We start from the raw sequence: 22,129 nt of genomic DNA on the forward strand, positions 1-22,129 counted from the left end.
GTACTTTGTTCGACGGACGACGACTTATCAGCCAAAGAGTACTATTTCTAAAGTTTTATCTTTCCTTTTATTCTCTATCAAATAAACTTAGGTTTTTATTAAATTTATTTACATCACCTGGATACGCGTACTCGTTAGCCGAACTTAATACTAAGTATGTAATATTACTTTCTTGTTGTCAGTTACATTTTATGGTAATAATATAAAGAGTCTATTGCAATTTAGTTGTTACTGTAAAATACTAAAGTGCCCTGTAAACGATCAAATTGTTTGTCAAATTTTACGTGTTTGTCAAATTATTTGATAGTGTACTGCTGTGTTTGACGCGTTTGTCAAACATTCTACGTGTTTGTCGTTTTTGATGAAAATCTGGATTGATGTCGAGTTTGAAACAAGATCTCACTCGTTATATTGACATGATGGAGGTCGCTACGCTCAGTGACAATATGAGTGTCAATATTACTAACAAAGAATTTATGTTGCATTTCATATCTGTTTATCCTGATTTTTTGTAAACCTATTTCTTTTTAGTAAACCTATGTTATTTTGTATAGCTTTTAGCAAGAAATAAAAGGCTTTTTATTTTATTTATTAAATAAAACCGTATGGAGTATAGTCAGTAAATCTTCAAAAGTTTTATGGTCCATGCGCAGGAAGTTTGCGTAGTCTTCAGGTTCTGTACGCAATATTTCCCGTAGCAAATTCTCGTGGGTATATTTATCTCTTAATTTCAACCATTCTCGACTCCATCGTCTTCTTTTTTTTGTCTTGATACACAGTGCTAGAGTCAATGCCAAAAATGCGTCATCTGAATTACTCGCGCTCGGCACGGCGACGTCACGTCACGAAAGGAGAATCTACTAGAAATTTAACAAATTTGATAGATATTTGGTTTGATCGTCTAAGCTATTGTTTGATGAAAACGTGAAGTTTGATAAACAAGTTTGTCAAGCAAATTTGATCGTTTACAGGGCACTTAATAACTTAATGACTGCTTATAGCTTAAATAAACCTTCATTTATATAACCGCGTTATTTTTTAATACTATTACATTATAGTATTTATAGCTTGTGTTATGTAATAACGGCATTCGCGTTTCACGAATGGGTGAGAAGCGGTAGGTACGTAGAGAGCCGTTTTACAAATTTTAATAAGACGTATAAGAAAATACATAAGGCGTGCGAAATGATGGAAGGTATGAATGCGAATGAGGCGAATGAGAGGAAGTGGAAGGGCTGCGAGGGTGTAGGCATCATCCTTCATGGTATGTACGAGGAGTAAAAGATTATTATTATGTGAGTCCAAGACTCCAATAGATCAGGGTAAAAGTGGGCCAAACATTTTTCTGTACATTATTAGATTTGGAAAAGACCTACGATCGCGTGGCGGATTGTGGATTAATGAATTATTGTCGGCATTGTCTATGCACGCGGTGAGCAGCCATTTGATTCAAGCGTTGGAATTTCTATATAGGAACTCTATGACAAAATGAACGGAACCTGCAGGCTGCATGGGTTGGTTTCCTCTCCTCTCAAGTCCTCTCCGTGGCTGTTGAAAATAATCATGGACAACTGTCTGATTGATATGAAAGTCGTTGAACGGGGTTTAAAAATGAGCCAGTTGCTAGTGAATTGTTTTCTATTCGCCAACGACCAAGTGACACTGGCGTCGTAAGTGGAGGAATTGCAGGATCTGCTCGCAGTTATAAAGAAAATGGTTAGAGCGATAAGAGGAAAGTGAACATAGGAAAATCAAAATATGGTTTTTGAATGAGGTGTAAATTGGACGGTATGTGATATTTTTATCGATTGAGAAATAGTGGAACAAATTGGTGTAGGTACCTTGGGTGTACACCGGATGAAAGTATGACGTAAACAGGGCGTTGCATGTTTAGCCATGTAATCTCAAATGAGGCTCAACTGGCCGTATTCCCTATGTATATAGGGGAGTGCTAATCCCGAGGTGTAAGTACGGTAGTGAATGTTGGGTGTGGCAGAGAAAGAATTAAAGTAGAATAAGTGTCGTGGCAATGAGAGAGGTAAGAAGTATGTGTGGTGTAACATTGCGTGATAGGATAAGTCATAGTGAGATACGCGAGTATTGTGGGTTAAAAGAGGACGTAGTGACAATGAAACGAAAGGGATTGCTTAGGTGGTTCGGCCATCTAGAATGGATGAATGAGAAGCAGCTAACAAGTAGGATATACTAGACAACCATGGACGGTGAAGTCGGGTTGAGTAGGCCTTATCTGACATACCTGGACCAAATCCAGGAGGTATTAAAGAAGGGACAACTTAAAATTTCCAACCGATGAGCATGCATGGTGAATGCCATGAAAGTGGATGAAGTGAGAGAGGCATGGCAGGACCGAGCAAGTGGAGATCCGTTGTCTCTGCCTACCCCTTCGTGAAAAAGGCGTGAATATATAAATAAAATAATGTATTTATTTCTGATAAAGCTTTACAATATCACAGTATGATTTTTCTTTTATATATTCTGTTGTGGTAAAATTATGTCATATTTACTGTTGTCAATAGACATTAATCAACAAAGAAATGGCAATTTCAAAAATAGCAAAACTAAGCAAAACATGAAATAAACATATAAGGAAATTATAGTACATTTTTGAATAATAAAACACAAACTTTTGTTATCGATTACTTCAGACATGAGGGTCGTAATAGTTTTGTTGGCTTTGTGTACATGCCTTCAAATTGTTAGATGTCTGTTGCCTCCATCATTTCAATGGAAAGTTATAGATTTTTCATGGGACGAATCCGCCCGCGAAGCAGCGATATCTACAGGCGCTTATGTACCCGAAAATAATATGCCAGCGGGCATAGCACGATGGAAAAACAAGCTTTTTGTAACTATTCCAAGATGGAAAAAAGGTGAGGCTTTAGACGGTGATACCATTGCGCGCAAAATTAACAAGGAACATACTTTATTTCTACGTCTCGTATATAAAATAATAAATAAAAACTTTATTCATGCCAGAAATAAGGTGTGACAACATTCATGTTTAGTCCCCTGTGTTGTGGGTAACTAGATTACAATTATTCTGTGGTATATTATTAAGCCTTTATTGCTGACACCCAGAATAATATATATAAACATTTGTTTTAGGTGCATAACTTTACTTAATCTTATACAACAGATGTGCAGGTTTTGGTGACCAGCGTGACCTGTGACACATGCCTCTTCTAGCTGCTTCCATTATTTTCTAATGTTAGCCCCTCTTGCCCAAGTTGAGCCTCCTATTCTCTTTATATCGTCTGCCCATCTCTTGCTCTGTCTTCCTCTTTTCCTCTTTCATCTCGTGGGTTAATACCCAGAACAGAATAATTTCTGTAATAATTTTTGTCCATTTCATCCTGCTATCTCTCGTCATGCGCCCGTTCCAGCGCCATCTCTCTCTTATCTCTTCTGCTCTTTTGCGATGTCTCAGGATAACTAGATTACAATAATTCCGTGGTACATGGTGCAAGTTTAAAACAATTTTTAATAGAAAAAGTACTCTTATAGTATTACGACATTCATCTATGCGTGAATGTGTGAGTAAGAAGTGAATGGTTTTTATGATGACTGTATTTGGGAGTTGTTATAAGCGTGCGCTGTGTCTGTGTTAGTTTTTGCAACCTAAGAGTAAAATACGGAGTATTACGTAGTAAGGCTGCAGAATCGAAATAAAATGCGGCTAGTGTAATTTTGATGTTTTGTGAGTTTATATCTGGATAGTTTGACTATCTATGAATTCATAGATTGGGAGATTTTATTATAAAATAACACTTAAAAATATACATATAAATATACAGTGGCGGATTTACCAGCAGGCTGAGTAGGCTGGAGTCTAGGGCGGCAAATTTGGGAACCGATTTTTTTTTGCTACCTCATAGAAATCAAAAACATTTCTGTATGATGATTTTCTGATGTTTTACAGATAGAAGTCTGTAACAAATTTTGCCGATGACTTTCCCCTCCAACTTGTCATTGTACATTCTGTGTAGCAAACCTCAATATTACCAGTAATCGACCTCTGCGCGCTCAGCTTACACTTTGTACGAGTAAATAGAGCGAAATAGCAGAAAATGTATTTCCCTCTTTCCCCTATCAACCCATACATATCATACCTACTGCTGGTTGGAGGCTGCGAACTATATTTGTGTATAATTTAGTGCTCAAAAATCTAATCCAAAAATGCAATTTCAACGAAATTGTTGGATAGTAAAAATTATATAGGGCATGACCCTTGTAGATGCAAAGGCGGCAAAAACTTCACAGCTTAGGGAGCGTTCAAGTAGGTATTACGTCACGCAATTTTTGGAGATTATTGACCCCCCCCCCCATGTAACGCGCCGTATGGTTGGTTACGGTTAATATGGTGGTAATGGTACGGTTTTTCTGTACCCAAGTATAGTAAAACGTTTCGTGACCACCACCATTATGTGGTGTAAATTACTGGAAAGTCAAACATAATGCGTAATTCAATCCCCGCCCCGCATCGTAACGTTTTACAAATGGACCCCCTCCCCCCCAAAATTCGTTACGTAATACTTGAACGCTACCTTATACGAAAATATGTAAATCCGCCACTGTAAATATAACATTAAAAGCACGTTATATAATAAAATACTTCATATCATATTTATCATTAAGACGTAGACATGATTAAAAGCGAAATTTGTGATACCTACCGACTTTAAATATACAATCATTTTAGGAGTACCAGCATCGTTAAATTATATAAACATAAACGGCAACCAAATCCAGGCCCTAAATCCTTACCCGAGCTGGGAAGATGCCTTCGTATCAAACAAGGCATGCTGTGTGGCTTCCAACAAAACTGTTGTGTCTGCATTCCGAGTTCAAGTGGATAAATGTGATAGACTGTGGGTTGTCGACAATGGAGTTGCTGATATGTCGAGTATGTTTTCACGTATAGAGTGTAGCGTTTAGATATTTTTTTAGAACAGAGGGCTGGAGATACCGTTGTTAACTGAGAGACCTGATGTTAAGTGATACCGGCGCCCATAGAAACTCAAGGCCACAGGGCTCCTGAGTGCCTTGCCGTCCTTTTAAAAAAAGGTACGGTTTTTTCTTGAAGGACCGAATTGGTTCGGAAATACTTCTGAAGGTTCCACATAGTGGTGGCGCTCGGCAGAACTGCCTGAAATAAGTTGTGCCTCAGTTGTGGGACGACGAGGTGATACAGGTGGAATTTCGTATACTGCCTCGACGTCCGATGATCAAACTCAGCAGATATTAATCCGAACAAATCTTCTGAAATCTCTCCGTGGTAAATGCGGTAGAAGATTCAGAGAGATATATCCCCATATCTAACGCCAAGGGATCGAGCTGCTCGGAAAGTAACTGGTCGCTGACGATTAGAACCGCTCGTTGATTACAGTCAGGTCAAGTCAACGTTAATTGGGTTTCCCAATTGCATAACTTATTGTTATTAATAGGAAGGTTCTGGATCTCTCAACTATTTTGTAAGAAAGCCACATAACAAACTAAAATTTATTGCTGACATTTGCGAATCTAACTGAAACTCAAAATAATTTTATTCAGATAGGTAAACAAGTACACTTATGAACGTCAGAAACGAAGTTAAATTAATTCTAAATTTACATTTACTACCAGTTCGCAAGTCAAAGGCGTAGAGCGGGCAAGAAACTTTCCTCCACTCTTTTTGTTCACTAAGTTTTAAGTCATACACATTGTTTGAACTGGAGCAAATCGATCCCAAGGAATAGGATCATTTAAATATTCGTCAAATTTATAAAAAGCTTTATTGATTAATTTAGGTTTAACGAGAGCTTTGAATTTATTTAGTGATAATTCTCTAATTTCGCTTGAGAGTTTGTTGTAATAACGAATACAATTTCCATATAAGGAGTGGTTTATCTTCTGGTGCCTGGACAGTACTAAACCACAATCGAGGTAATTATTATTTCTGTTTGTTCTTAACTTTAGGTGGAGTAAAGCAGATTGCTCCTCCAGCTCTTTTAATTTTTGATTTGAACACCGATAAACTGCTGCATCGCTACGAGTTTAAAGACGAGGAGCTTAGGGATTCGTCGGTGTTGACAAGCGTGGTGGGTTCATAAATTAACGTTTTTTGTACATATTTATCCAATGCACTGGAGCGGCGCCAATGTGCTCGGCCTATTTGAATCATCAACTTAAAAGCGTCAAGTGTGATAACGAACTTACAAGGCGTAAGATTTTTTTGGGGCATTGAAATTTCCCTGGTCAATTCATACCTTTAAATTTCGTATTACTGTGATACGTGTCCTGATTAACCTATGATGCATCTTGGCTATTGTTTCATTATATATCACACCAATACTAATTTATACGTTTGTTTGTTTATAAATCTTTTTAAAGAACCTGTAAAATGTTTACCAAAATCGACGACTCGAATTGACGGTTCGTGCAAGCGAAAAAGGTCCCGAGTGTTATGGGTTATATAGATATAACCAGATACGTAAATCAATCAAGTAGTTTTGCTCCATGATTGCTGAAAAGTGCTTGTTACCATTTTATATATATTAAATTCACGAATATACTTTACTGTTATGTTATATTTAATTCAAGAATAGTTAGAAATTTGTATACAAAATTAAGTTGTAGAATTCTGATAATTGATTCTAATTTTTCGTTGTTGTTTTGTCTATTATTATAAATGAAATTTCAGGAGGTAGAATTAGTAGGCAAAAACTGCGACGCATTCGCTTATATCCCCGATATGGGTTCAAATGCTCTATTGGTCTTCAGTTTAAGTAAAGACGACGCGTGGCGAGTGGAATGTCCATTTTTTCACTTTGACCCACTCTCAAACGTGTATCGAGTGGGAGGAATCGAGTTCTTTTGGAATGATGGTGTGTCTTCAGCTGTGCTATCGCCTTCGAAGAAATCTGGGTGGGTGATAATCACACATAAATAAAACGGTGCATATCTCTCGCAGCCAACTAGCTTAATTAGCCGTTCAATCAACAGCCTAGCCTCTTAACTAAACCGTGCCGTTTAACTAGCGGCCTGAAAGATATTTAGCCAGTTCATTAAACACAGAGGCAAATGAATTGGATGGATGACGTTTCATTACCTGCCTAGCCTGTCTACCTGTTGACTGATTGATCATTTAAATTTAAAATTAGTTCTATTTTCTGCCACTCTCAAGCTCGAAACGAAACTTTCAATATGGCGTCGGCAAACCACAACTCTGATAGTGTTTTCCAAAGTTTTATGAAAAACAACACGTACAATTGATACAAACAATGGTAATGACAATAATAGTGTGTATTAAGCTGCGACTTACTCAAGCAATTTAATTTTAAAGAAATATTATTATGTCAGGTGTTTGAACGCTACGGTGAATATCAATCAGACCGCTACGTAAACAGCGCTGTTTAATTAAAAGGCTAAGCTGGTAATTGAACGGCTTAGTAAGCTAGTTGGCTACGATGGAACCTCTTATTAGAATTCTTCATGACAAAATAATAAACGCTATTCAAAGCTTGATATACTAGGTAGAGGGCTGATCAATTTAAAAAAACGGTTCTTAAGCACCTATGAGAATGACACTAGGTCGCAATTTGTCACGTGACCATTTATATACAAAATTATTTGGCGATAGTGGATCACGTCTGTTGCAAACTGACTTTGGCTCAAGAGTCAAGCCCCAGTATAAGCAAAACAAGTGTTTCTAAAACTATTTTATTATTCTAGGCATCGGGACTTATACTTCCACCCGACATCGAGTACTAAACAATTTAGAATATCCACGAAGTTTTTGAAAGACAAATACGTTCCAAAAGAATACATATTCAGTGGAGCAGAAGTAAGTATTTCAGTATATTTCAATAGTTACCGTTTTAATATATCTATGGAATCTTAAATTTAAGAAAAACCAGTGGCGCTACAACCTTTTTAAGTCTGGGCCTCAGACTTGTGAACCTGCTTCTGCATATTTACTAAAACGGCGCCACCAGCAATCGCCCGAGTTAGGACACAGTAACACCGTTGCCTTGCACCTTAGAGTAAGATACAGGGACGGGACTCACTTACGTAAAGAATATATTAGTATACAAAATCTTAGTGTCAACAAGGTTTATTTTAAATAAGTTGGGTGATTTTAATTTGATTATCAAATTCTTTTTTAGGTTGTAGGAGATAGAGGTCCCCTCTCGCAGGCAACAGCTACTGATTTTGACCCTCTGAATAATGTAATATTTTACGCCCAGGTGAGAAACAGAAAGCTCTCGTTAAACGTAAATTAATCTATAAAGCTTTTAATAAATTTGACGAATATTTATAATTTTAATCCATGGGATTGATTTGCTCCAGTTCAAACATTTTGTATGACTCAAAACTTAGCGATTAAAGAGAGTTGCAGAGAGTCTCTTGCCAGTTCTTCTTGCCCGCTCTACGCCCTTGACTTGCGAACTGGTAGTAAATGTAAATTTAGAATTAATTTAACTTCTTTTCTGACGTTTATAAGTGTACTTGTTTACCTATACGAATAAGGTTATTTTAAGTTTGAGATATGCGATGACTACGTAACCAACAAATCATTATTTCCCACCTCAAACTTAAGATTAACTTTTGAATGTTTGAAAGAACACAATAAGCGTCGAAACAGCCTCTTCGTGTTCTACTAACTCTTATTTATAGGGCTGGAAACACTAGTAACAACTGTTCTAATTGCAAAGCTCTAAAAATGTATGAAAATTGTTACAATGTAACAGAAATCGGTCTTTAGTACCTGTGGTTATCGATTTTTGGATCTAAAATATGCTGAAATAATTTTCTATTCATCTTGAGACTAAATAATTTTGGTGACAAAAAATAAATCAGTGGCGCTACAACCTAATAGGCAAGTAGGTGATCAGCCTCCAGTGCCTGACACACGCCGTCGACTTTTTGGGTCTAAGACATGTCGGTTTCCTTCACCGTTCGAGCGAATGTTAAATGCGCACATAGAAAGAAAGTCCATTGGTGCACAGCCGGGGATCGAACCTACAACCTCAGGTATGAGAGTCGCACGCTGAAGCCACAAGGCCAACACTGCTCTTTGTTAAATTATGGTGAATGAATTTTATTACAGTTGAACAGAAATGGTATAAGTTGTTGGAACATAGAGAAACCACTTAACGAAGACAACGTGCCGCTTATTCTAAGCGACTGTACTGTTTTGGAGTTTCCAAACGACTTAAAGGTATATTGATACTAATATTGTAGCTTGATTTGATACATAATTACTGAATATCTAAAAAACTCTAACACGTTAACATTTCAACAGACCACCCTTCTATAATAGCTAAATTCAATTCAAATAATTTTTTACAGGTAGACCAAGAAGGTACTCTTTGGATACTAAGCAATAGACAATCTCGTTTCCTCTACGACTCTATGGACAACAATGAGGTTAACTTTAGGGTTCTCTCTGCCCCGACATCCAAGCTAATACAGGGCACTGCTTGCGAAAAGATGTCGACTATGGATAGAGCATTCAGTTTGATGAAAAGACCTAAATCGAAATGTTAATTTGTTTGGAAATCAAAATTTCAGTGTTTAACTTATATTTCGCAATTTATAGTATTTTAAACCACAAAATAAAACAAGTATAAATAATTTAACTGTATTTTATTTAAATGTACAACATGGTAGCTATAGCTATACAGGTCCATGTGAATGTTCCGAATGTGTCCGCAGCACGTATTTTTCAGTCTTTTTCACTAGAGGGTACGTCACTTTGCGAATCAAAATATGCAGACGACTCCGATACGATAGTGCATCCGCTTTAATTTAATTTGTTTTGGTACAGACCTATATTATGAGGTCCTAAATGTCTGAACTCTAGTCAAAAATCGTATCGATTTCGTGTGGAATTAGTACGAGAAAGATGGAATTGTAAAAACTGTAGGTGCATGTTTCCATAGATTTCTGTGTTAAGAAAATATTTTAATATTATAAATTTATAGTGAAAATGTGATGCGTAAAGCGCAAAAAATAAAATCGTAAAATAATAATACAATACAACACAATTTGCTTTTTATAAAATTAATTAATTGGTTTACAATATTAATAGAGGCTTTATGGCAAGTTTGATACATTAATGCAAAATCTTTTTACATCGTATTTAAGTAGAGAAGGCATTTTTATCAATCTCGCTATAAAGCAATATTAAACTTCTAAAATAAAAAAGTCATTTCATATACATATATTGTATTTGGTGAAATTGGAACTTTCCAGAATACACATCGTAAACTAAAAGTTATTTATTGAAGTCATAAGGCGTGTGTTATCAATATTTACATGTCTGATTATATCGGAACTGAAGCGATGAGAACTAAGACAAAGTGATCGCGGTGGACAAAGTGAACTCCAAGTCCATATTCTAGAACGTCAAACTTAAATGCAACTACAAGAGCTGTCAAACCATTTTTGTGTGTGACGTTTGACATATTTGACAGCGCTCTAGACGGCAACTCAAGCCGAGTTTCGAGTTGGATCATATACGTATCAGATATGAAAAAATCTCATTAATATTTTGGCAAGGTACAGCAATAAGGGCTGAAGTACTATATCGTACTGACATTCGTTTCTAATCTCTATTTCTCGGTGTCAAGGTGACAGTTGACAGATGACAATAAATCAGCTTAAGCCATAGACCCAGTAACATTCAAAGTGAAATCACCGACGTGCAGTGACTACGCGATTAGAGTATTGACTGACCTTTTTAAATGTCACGCGATAATTATAACATGTTTATTAATAACGGGAGGAGAACAACTCCTAATAAACCAGTGGCGTTATAACTCCAAATGGGTCTTGGCCTAAAGCTTCTTCAATTGTTATTTTATCTAAGTAGGTGACCTTGTCTGAACTAGACATCGATTTGTGGGTTTGAAGCCGGTTTCCTCATGTTTGCCTTCACTGTAGGAGCAAGGTCCAATGCCAGGCACGCTTCAGCAAGTGTTTTTTATTCTCAATCATGTAAATATTGATAAAGTATTCTCTTAACGAATTAAACATTAAATAAACATATTTAGCGTATTTATGATTCGATGTTTGATTGCATAGCGGATCTATTTACAGATAGGCCATTTTAAGATTAAGAGAATTTTATTAATATCGATTGATTTGCAGCGAAAAATCTCTCTTACAGTACATATATTACATGATATAGAGAAGGTAACATTTTTAATTTGCGTCGTAAGAAAACTACGAGAAATTGAAGCTTTCGCCTCAGAACGCCATCTTGCCGTGCATGTGCGTTTTAATAATCGAATTTCATGCAATATATGCTTATAATTGTCTAATCCCATATTGGAATCAAAAAAACTTTTAAATACATATATTACAATGGATTTACCGATAGCGTCGGTAAAATATTATCTCATAAACAATTGATTGGTGACAATTTTAGACCGAACACCTGATATTTTTGTGTATTGCAATACACACTTTAACACAAGGAAATAAAATAACGGGAATTCAAGAGTGAAACAATAAAATGTGGTTGTCAATATTCTTAAAAAGAGTTTTGATATATAAACTATCAATTCTCACATTTTCCCTAACAGGACAAATTTACATATGACATTTCTCGTAAAGTATGATATATATTTCAGAAATAATCATCAACATCATATTTGACATTAATGTCATTAATTATATTATGTCATAAGCGAACTCGAGTTTCCTAAAGTAACTAAGCGCCTAACGTGCGTCAAAAATTAACTATCGCAAACTTCATTGATAGGATAAACATGGCAAGTTTAATTAACATGTTCTATATTTTATTTTTACGTAAGTAAATAAAAGTGTGACCAGTTACTAATAATATAGTTCGCTTTAGCGGCTAGATTTTTCTAAAGGAATAATTTTTGTTGCTCGATAAATTTACGACTCGTTTTACAACTGTCATTTACTTATTAAAACCGGGCCCATTTAATATGCTAAATCAATAGTTTAACTCCAAATTTTATTTTGTAATACGACTCGTATCAATTACAAAGGATATAATATCGAAACCGGACATATGAAAAAATAGTTTAAAACTACAATATTTTCTAAACGACTCGTTTTACAACTGACATTTAAATATTAAAACCAGGCCTATACAAAATACTAAGTCACATATTGTATATAAAAATTCTATAGAAAAATCTAATACAAATAATATATCCATAGTTTTATATAACTCATGGTTTTTATTTAGTCAAATTTTAATTTAAACTCGCCATTTCAAATATTTCGTTTCGCCTTTAACCCATTATAAAATAATTTATAAATAATTGAGGTCATTGACCTATCAATGAAGTTATTAGCGTGACTATTCTAATCAATTCGACAGTAGGAATAACTACCTTATTCTATAGTTTTAGAGTCCATATTATCTTGTATCAGCGTTATCTCGTTGCGTGGGACTGAGTTGTGGAGATGATTTCCCTTCGATACGTTTTTTTAACGGCATATTATATTCCCAGCCATCGTCCGGTTTTGGACTGAACAACTGAAATAGTGCAAAAGTTATAAAAAAATCTTATCATAAGATTTTCAGTACCCGAAAAATTTGGGAACAAACATACATACAGCACACGTTTTGTGAAGTCAAAGTATCAAATTTGAATACATTAAGATACAGCTCAAACATATAACCAGCTTTTTGAAGTCGATTAAAAATACACCACATACATACTATGTAATTTCAATTCAATAAAAAACTGCGACTGGTCGCACCAACTGCGACTTACCTGTGTGACCCAAGCCTCGTCGCTATCAGCACGCTTCTTAGCGGCATCTCTCTGCGTCTGCTCCAACAGTCTTTTAGCTGCAGTCGCGGCGTCCGTATCCGCGGCCCTCAAGGCGGCCGTGACGTATCGCCAAACGCGACGCGACTCGTGCGGCGACTGGCGACTGATCGGCGCGACACGCTTGCGACACGTCTTCATCGTCGACACGTCGAACACTACTTCGTTACGCTGTAGACAGAAATACAGCTTATTATTATTGACGTGACAACGTCTTATAATTCGATGGAGCCGGCTGCACGCACGAAAAAACATGACTCATGCGGTGTTATCGCTCTGAGGCGTTCCATTTAAAATTGACATAATTGTATTTATGCGTACAAATAAATGTAACTTGATCAATTCAATTGTGATTTCCATTTACCTCCTTCTCTATATCCATACAAAATACCTATCAAACAAATAAAATTCAATTTTTTTTTTGAAAAATGCAACCATCCCATCAATATTTTTTTATGACGTTGTCACGTTCAACTATCGTCAGTAAACCGACTTTACAGACAACCGATTTTTTATTTTAACTGTCTGTCTTAACTTCTAACTAACCTAACCTATTAGGACGCCGTTCAAAAATTGAGCGATTTTTAAGGTATATTTGATTGTTTTTTGTTTATAATTTGACGCTATCACCTATACTCTAATTAAGTGAGGGCCAGCGGTGGATTCCAAAAAAAACCAAAATATATTAAAATTACTTTAATTAATTACTTTTACAAATAATGAACTTAACTAAATACAATTATTTAATCGGCCCGATATTAGGTGCACGATAAATATATTATATAATAAACTTAACTACTTGAGACTTGACCGGTCCGATATGAGGTATCCGATCAAAAAGCTGTTGGTTCTCTTGTCCCTTTCCTTATATAGCGTAGTTTCGTAAGAGGTGACTTGTATTGGGTTTTGCGGGGCAAAGGGAGTGCAATGAATATGTAACATCTCCCCCGTAAGATGAGCAACTATTTGCTATTGATGTCTATAGCAAAAGTTGCGGCTCGAAGTTCTTGCGCAGACATGTTCTTATTATCCGTTTTTGAAATCGGCTTCGAAGATGTATTTCGGCGATATCGGAGTACGAAGAAAAGTACAGCTGCGCCCAGGAGTGTGGTCATAGCGAAGTACAAAGGAATCGTTGTGTGGTATATTATGTTTGATGAATCATATGTTTCCGCCGGTGCTTTCATTGTAATTCCATTTTGCATATTGTGTAACTTCGTGAGATCGATTGAATTAAGTTGGACACCTGGTTGATTTTGTTGAACGATGTTGTCCATTCGAGGAAAATTAATGATTTCGACACCGCTTCCTTTAACTCGGTCGTCGATGTTGGTGGCCGTAATTTCTGAGGATTTTAGCATACATGATTTAGGTATTGTTGCGAAATAGCTGCCGTGAAGTATTTCATATTTTTCGTGGGAACAGACGAGTTGAACTTTTGTAGGTTTTGGGAATGATATTATATAGTGCTGACTGTCTAGTTCCGTAAGAGCTTCTTTATACATAGTAATAGGCGTTGAGGAACATGATTTGTCTATTTCTTGAGAATGAATAATTTCGTAGATGCAGTCCTTTTTTGTCTTCATCTGATGACGTAGTTTTTGTTCACATATGTGCCACCTATTTATCTTCGGACATTCTGTCTCTATGTACACAAATTCTTTAGAATTAGCTGCTACATATGGATAGGACGGGATAATTACCTGGGAATGTACATTAGGTACAGGACACAATCGATAAAGTTGGAATATTGAAGGTAAGGTAATAGGAAAGCTAAGGACAACCACTATTTTCCTATCTATATAATATGAACCTAAGCTAATTATATCATAAAAGTTTCTTATCTCCAAATCTAAAATTTGATCTGTGCCATACAGACTTTTTAATTTTCTTAACATTATTTTTAAATCATTAATATTTAATATAGAATGGTGCAATGACATAGTGCGACTAAAAGCTAATATATTTTCTATTCTAATTATCTCATTATATAATTCCTGCACGTTATCGCTTATAATGTTGAATATTAGCGACAGGCGGGAGTATCGAATTACGCTTTGATTGTCCGAGTTAGACATGTTTATTATATAGTTAAGGGCTTTACTTAATTTTATTTGATTGTCTGTTAAATTATTCAATACTTGAGTTTGTTGTATGCTATATTCTTTAAAAAGTGAAATATGTTGATTAAAACTTGAGGTTAATTCTTTATTATTCGATTTTAAAATATGAATAGCTGTCTCATATCTCAGAGCGTCATTATGATCGAGATTCCCAGAAATAAACTTGATGAGAGTACCCAATGGATTAATGATGCCTCGTTTAACTCTGGAGTCGGGTTCGAATGATTTTAACTGTAACATAACTTTATTTAATTTATTATTAATAAAATCGGTTTGGCTCTTGAAACGTAATGAGTAACCGTTCGGTAGTCTATGTATAGTTTCAGTCAATTTTGTCTGCAAGTCAAGAACTTGTTGTTCTATTAGGTCTATGTTAATGTCTTTCAGGAAAACATGATGGTGAGAAATGATTTTAGTATCTCCTAATTTAAAGGGAAATAAGCCAGGTCCATTGTCAAGGCTGTCAAGTCGAATTTCTTGCGCTTGGGCTAGGGTTGTCAGAGTCAGTATTAGGTACCTGTAACAAAGTAGAATCTTTATGTGTCTTTTGTCGTTTTAATCTAGATTTCGCTACCGGTCCGCGTCTGCGTGAAGTATATATATGTATAGGTAAGTTAGCTATGACTTTATCTTGTGTATAGCGCGTGGCTAGCTTTTGTCTAGCTGCCATCGGATTTCGTACATATATCTCTTGGTCGGGTTCATACTGTATTTCGGGTTCTCTGTGAGTATTTCGTTGCGTCATAATCGCTTCGCGTTCGGCGAACGATGAGTCATGTATAAGTCGATATACTGTATCCATTTTACTATGATGGTTTTGCATATATTGTTGTAATAAACGTTCGGATAAATTTAAATCAGTGGGGTCTCTTGGGTCGTAATGTCCAGTGATTAAGTCATAGGGTCTACATTTAGTTAAACTATGTATGGAACTATTATATGCTAAAATTGCGTAAGGTACTAAATTGGTGGCAGATTCATTCTTATGTTTTAATTTTAATATTCGGAGATGTTCTAAGAGAGTACTATGGAAACGTTCTATCATGCCGTTTTCATTTGGGGTGTGTGCAGCGATCTTATGATGGTGTATTTTGTGAAGACGTAAAAATTCAGTTACAACTTGATTCGTAAACTCGGTTCCTTGGTCAGTAGTCAAGGACATCGGTGAACCGTGATGGGTGATGAACGTTAGCAATGATTTTACGATATTAGGGGCTGTACAGTCACTTATACAATACGCTTGTGCATATCTGGAAAATGCGTCTATTAAAGTTAAATATTTTTCTTGTTCTATAGTTAATACATCTACATGTAGCATGTCAAAGGGTTTTGATGGCGGAGGTACAATTTTAAACTGTTGCTGTATTGGATTGCGATCGTATTTCGCACAATTACATAATGAACATCGATTTATATATTCTGTTATATCTGATTTCATATTAGGCCAAAAATAACGTTGTGACAAAGAGTTATATGTCTCATTGATACCACGGTGGTTGGTTTTACCTTCGTGATATTTCCTAATAGTATCCTGTTGGTTTAGATAATCTGATACGTTCTCAGTTTGCCGTTTGACGAGTAATATTTTCATAGAGGAACTTCTAAAAGTTCTTTGAATAATTGGAACAATATGAAGCATTCTATCTATTGGCTGGACTAAAATTGCTGTACGGATATTTGGATCAACATATTTTTTAATGAGGTCGATAGTTCCTTGTTCTAGGTTGTCTACATGAACTTGAACTGAAATGAGAGAGAATTTTTCGAATGGTTTACTAATGACGGGCTTCACTCTAGGTAAGTGATTAACTATATTAATTAATATCTGTCTTCGGAATTTATTTAAAGGGTCATCGCTAATAGGAATTTCAAGAATGGGATTTTCAGAGCTAGTATGAGCGGTTTCAGTATGCGACGAACTCTGTGGTGATTGGAATTCGTGTGTTTCAGGTGCTGTCAGAGTGGATGAGGAAGATTTGCTATTCTGTGAGGCTGCTGTAAGTGTCGATGAGGTACTATGACGACGCGGGTCCCGTGACGTATTAACTATTAAGGACATAGCTTCGTCATTGTGTATTTCAATACGCGATAGCGCGTCAGCGTTCGTATTACACTTACCCTTTTTATATATTACAGTAAAATCGTATTCTGCGAGTTTTAGTTTCCACCTTGTTAAACGGGAATTTGGCTCCTTTAAATTCATAAGCCATTGCAAAGGCTTATGGTCGGTGACAATTCGAAACTTACGCCCAAAAAGGTATGGCCTGAAATACTTAGTAGCCCAAACTATGGCTAATAACTCTTTCTCTATTGTTGAATAATTTTGTTCACTAGTATTTAGAGTCCTGGATGCGTATGCTATGGGTCTATCGCTACCTATTGAACCTTGGGATAAAACGGCTCCTAATGCGATATTTGATGCGTCTGTCGTTAGTATGAAATCTTTTGTAAAATCGGGGTACTGTAGGATAGGATCATTCATTAATAAAGTTTTGCAGTGTTCGAAACATTTGATATATTCCGGAGATAAGGTAATAGTAGCGCCTTTTTTTAGACACGATGTAAGAGGTTTAGTGATTTTTGCGAAATCAGAAATAAATTTTCTATAGTAACCTAATAGTCCTAAAAAGCCTTTAATTTGCTTTGTTGTTTTTGGTATGGGATAATTTGCTATGGCCTTGATCTTATCTGGGTTAGGTTTAACACCTTCGGTCGTAATTATATGACCTAAATAAGGGGTTTCTCGTTTAAGGAATTCGGATTTATCCATTTGGATTTTAAAGTTAGAATCTCTTAAGCGTTGAAATACTTCTTTAAGATTAGTCATCATTTCCTGAAGGGAGGTACCAAACACTAAAATGTCATCGAGATAAATTACACATATTTTGTTAACTAGACCTTGAAGAACATTGTCCATAACACGTTGAAAAGTAGATGGAGAATTTTTTAAACCCATAGGCATTCGAAGGAATTCGTAATGACCATGTTCTACGCTAAATGCAGTTTTGTGAATGTCCTTGGATGACATTTCTACTTGATGGAAGCCACTAGCCAAATCTAATGTACAGAAATATTGGCATTTACCTAATTTATCTAGAACGTCTGTAATATTTGGAATCGGATACTTGTCGTCAATCGTTTTATCATTTAACTTCCGAAAGTCAATGACTAATCGCCACTTAACTTTTCCAGATGCGTCACTTTTCTTTGGCACTATCCATATAGGTGCACTCCATGCGGAGGTAGAAGGTCTAATTATACCTTGATCTAACATGTTTTTTATTTGATTTTGAACCTCGTCACGATGTATATATGGATATCTATAGGTTTTACTATGAACAGGCAACTCATCGGTCGTATTAATACAGTGTTTGATTTTATTAGTAAATGTCAAAGGTTCGTGTTCAAGATGAAAAATGTCTGAATACTGTCTACAAATATTTTTTATATTAGCTGTCTCCTCTGCGTTTAAATGATCTATGCGCAAACGCGATAAGACGTCGCGAGCTCGGGCATTGTTATTAAAAGTATCATATGACACTTGTTCATTAAATATATGAGCTTTAATGGGTTCCGTCAAAGAAATTATAATATCACTGTTGGTGGGATTAGAGATTTCTAAAATTGCGTGATGATTATTTGCCGTAGTTATGCATTCATTTATGTAACATTTCCCGACTTTTTGATCTTGAATACATATATCACCGTTGGATATAGAAGTAGGCACACGTATTAATTTCGAAGAATTAGCTGGAATTATAGCTTCGCATAAATTCACACTATGGGACATGTACATATGAAGGGGGTTAGATGCAAACTTCGTAATTAATTTTCTAGATTCTAAATCAATTTTTGCCGACCATTTTTGAAGAAGATCACAACCAATTAGTCCATCGAAATAATTATGGAATTTATACACGAATAATTTTATCCATGCATTGTCTTTGAATTCTTTGAAACACGGTATATATATTGTATAATCATTCTTGGTAGTAGCATGCACGTTTGAAACAATAAATGGTTCGAAGTTTAAAGGAAAGTTTGGAAAATAAGTATCTATAGCTTCGGGTCTTATAAAAGATTGATTCGCACCTGTATCAATTAGAAATTTTAATGGTGGGAGATCTGGGTGAATTAGAACTTGAATAAATGGTAATTGTCTTTGATTTTGTATATTTAACTCTATTCGGGGAAAACTATCTTTCGATCCTTTGGAAAATCCTGTTTGGAAGGTTCTGGCACGTTGTTTTCAGAATTTATGGTTTCCGGTTGTTCAGTATACTCAGTTATATTATATTCGTCGCCTGTTGAACAGTCATATGGTAAGTAGTTAGGGTCATATTGTTGAAAGTCACATGGATATTCGTCATTGTCATAGTCATAGTCGCTATAGAGATAAGGGTCATTTAATTCGTTATTATTAATCTGTCGAGTTTTAAAGTAATTGTTAGGGGGTGGATTACCATGAATCCTCCAGTCATGTCCAGTCTGAGTAGGTGGTAAAACTCGAGCAGCAGGGTGACTAATACCACTCATGGGTTGAGGGTAATTTTTCATAGGTATTGGTTGACGGGGTGGAATTCTAAATCCCGTAGACATATTCGACCTTGGCAAAGCTTTAAACATTTGTTGAGTCCTTGAAGGACCTTGCTGCTGGTACATGTGAGGCTTATATGAATTATTGTTAAAATTTTGACCATTATTTAATCTTGGCAAGTTAAAAGGTTTTTGATACTGTGGATTAATATCGTATCTATAAGGTTTTAGAGTAGGCGAGCTAGATATTTGAGGTGTAAAATTTTGTCTCTTCGTATTTTTGTTTTGCAAGTAAATTATGTTCATCTCGTCTTTTGCATATTGCAACGCCACTTCTAATGTTTCTGGTCTCATACATCGTATGCGTGAGCCCAGAGGTTCCTCCAAACCTTTTAGATACGTTTTTAACGCGAGGCTATTGTATAAATTACGTTTAGCCTGAATAGTGGTCTCAATTTTATCATGAACTTCTACATATGTAATGATTGTACTCAATAAATTTTGTATACGCTCATAAAATATATGTGGGCTATCTGATCCTTGCGTTAATTGTGACAAATCAGTATAAAGAGTAGACTCATCTCTGTGATCTGAGAAGCTATTAATTAGAGTGCTTCTTATGCCACTCCAATTTTGAGGGGCCCCATTTGTTGATAGGGCTCTGGCGGCGGCGCCCGTTATTTTATTAATAATTCCATTAATTAATGCTAAATTTGTAACATCATTACCCGGACTTGGCTTGGCATAAGTGACTACTAAAGTGTCACACAAGTTCAAAAATCTAGTTAAATTACACGCACTTCCGTCGAAGTTCGGCACAAATTTTAAAGCTCTTAAAATCCTATCTAATAATGCATCTTGTGCAACTGAAAAATTGTCAAGGGAAGCTTCGCGCTCCATGTTATCTTCTAAAATATCTTCTAAATAATCTAAATGTCTATTGCGATCTCTCAGCTCGATGCGAGAGGCAACTCTTGGGGCTTCGATTCCCCGGTTTTTCCTAGGATGGAAAATTTTGGATGATTTGGGAACACACAGGAATGTAACAACCAATCGTTAAGAAATGTGTAACTTACATATGCATTTCGACGATGGTGGCACCTTTTGTCATCGATTTCTGGATGCGCCGTGTGTGGTCCGCTGTCCTCGGTTCTTGTGAATCGTCGATTAAAACTTGAAAGTATATTAGTTCGCGTACTCTACGTAGGCGATCTACGGAGTATATTACTTAGTACGCGCACTGACTCGACGATCCTACCGACTGCGCCAATTAAGTGAGGGCCAGCGGTGGATTCCAAAAAAAACCAAAATATATTAAAATTACTTTAATTAATTACTTTTACAAATAATGAACTTAACTAAATACAATTATTTAATCGGCCCGATATTAGGTGCACGATAAATATATTATATAATAAACTTAACTACTTGAGACTTGACCGGTCCGATATGAGGTATCCGATCAAAAAGCTGTTGGTTCTCTTGTCCCTTTCCTTATATAGCGTAGTTTCGTAAGAGGTGACTTGTATTGGGTTTTGCGGGGCAAAGGGAGTGCAATGAATATGTAACACTCTCGTAAATCCTAGTTACGAAATATTATTTATTATGTTGTTGTTGTTTATTATCTTATTTGACTGAAAACTACAACCTTGTAGAAGTTGCTGGGAGAGAGCAGAGTGTTTAGTGTGTTAGTAAATTAAACAATAACGAATTTATAAATATAAACTACTATAATACTAGAGTACTCCTTCCTTTACTTCCAAACTTTTTAACGAAGTGTAAATTATAATATGGGGTAGATATAATAACCACCATTTTAAATTAATAAATTTATTTAATAATTACAAAAATAATATAAAACAGTTAACATAATATGACAATCCAATAACAAGCCAACAATCGCCCCGACTCACGTACCACTCCTAGGTTACCTGCGTGCACGCACATATACGCGCGAAACATGGGCTATCAATAATCTCCAAAAATGCGTGACGTAATACTTGAACGTTAATCTGAATGAATCTAAACTACTAAAGAGTCTACTTAAATAAAAACCACCTTTCAACTTATATACTTATTGGAGGTTAACCCAAGGTAGGTAAAGGTTTTTTTTTTTGGGTTAATGCGTTACGCATACGCCCGCGGCGAGACTGGCTGGTGTTGGGGGTTTGTATGGAAGTCGCTACAGTGCATACCCACTAAAACCTCACTACGCCACCAGTAATCGCTATCTATAGACAAGATATTATTGTTTTGGTATACCTAAGTAGTTGGGGCTATGCTTGGACTGTGAATATTCATACCAGGACCAAGGGTAAGACCGAATGCTAGACAAAGTTAAATTAAAATCTCACCCCAGAATCAGTCCACCGTCCATCCATCCTTGAATTCCATTCTCCTTGTGCAGTATAATACGGTTTCTTCTCAGTACCAGCGAACACTTCACACGTGACTCTATGTTTCTTGCCTCCATAGAAGGGTTTTGTAAGAAACTCCACGTTCGCCTTGTGACCAGTTTGCGCGCATTCTATTACTACGGAACCGCCTAGTTCTATCCAGGGGATTGTTAATATTGACCTGAAAAAAATAAATTAAATTAGGAAATATCAGTTATTCGTAAGTACCTGTTATTCGGATGATTTGTAGTCT

General features: G+C 36.0%; 2 protein-coding genes across 3 annotated transcripts in view; one reads left to right on the forward strand and one right to left on the reverse strand.

Moving 5' to 3' along the window:
* Nucleotides 1-71: 71 nt before the first annotated feature.
* On the forward strand, nt 72-9,606 carry LOC125048554 (L-dopachrome tautomerase yellow-f-like). Of its 2 annotated transcripts, XM_047647282.1 has the most exons (9): nt 72-154; nt 2,760-2,891; nt 4,721-4,924; nt 5,977-6,098; nt 6,701-6,924; nt 7,732-7,843; nt 8,166-8,246; nt 9,110-9,220; nt 9,352-9,598. In XM_047647282.1, exons 2-9 carry the CDS (start codon nt 2,828-2,830, stop codon nt 9,547-9,549), a joined length of 1,116 nt encoding a protein of 371 aa, XP_047503238.1. In that variant the 5' UTR covers nt 72-154; nt 2,760-2,827; the 3' UTR covers nt 9,550-9,598. The 2 variants fall into 2 exon arrangements, with proteins under 2 accessions (XP_047503238.1, XP_047503229.1); XM_047647273.1 differs by lacking the exon at nt 72-154 and having other exon boundaries at nt 2,514-2,891; nt 9,352-9,606.
* A 1,872-nt stretch (nt 9,607-11,478) lies between these two features.
* LOC125048474 (oxysterol-binding protein-related protein 9) overlaps nt 11,479-22,129 on the reverse strand; it is a 64,920-nt gene continuing 54,269 nt past the window's right edge. Inside the window, exons 14-16 of the mRNA XM_047647139.1 lie at nt 21,835-22,057; nt 12,765-12,992; nt 11,479-12,523 (exon numbers count right to left, since the gene is read on the reverse strand). Of these exons, the coding sequence (XP_047503095.1) occupies nt 12,404-12,523; nt 12,765-12,992; nt 21,835-22,057 (571 nt within the window). The 3' untranslated portion in view covers nt 11,479-12,403. The remainder of the gene's footprint in view (nt 12,524-12,764; nt 12,993-21,834; nt 22,058-22,129) is intronic.

The sequence above is a fragment of the Pieris napi genome, chromosome 1, assembly GCF_905475465.1.
Source record: "Pieris napi chromosome 1, ilPieNapi1.2, whole genome shotgun sequence".
Taxonomy (NCBI): domain Eukaryota; kingdom Metazoa; phylum Arthropoda; class Insecta; order Lepidoptera; family Pieridae; genus Pieris; species Pieris napi.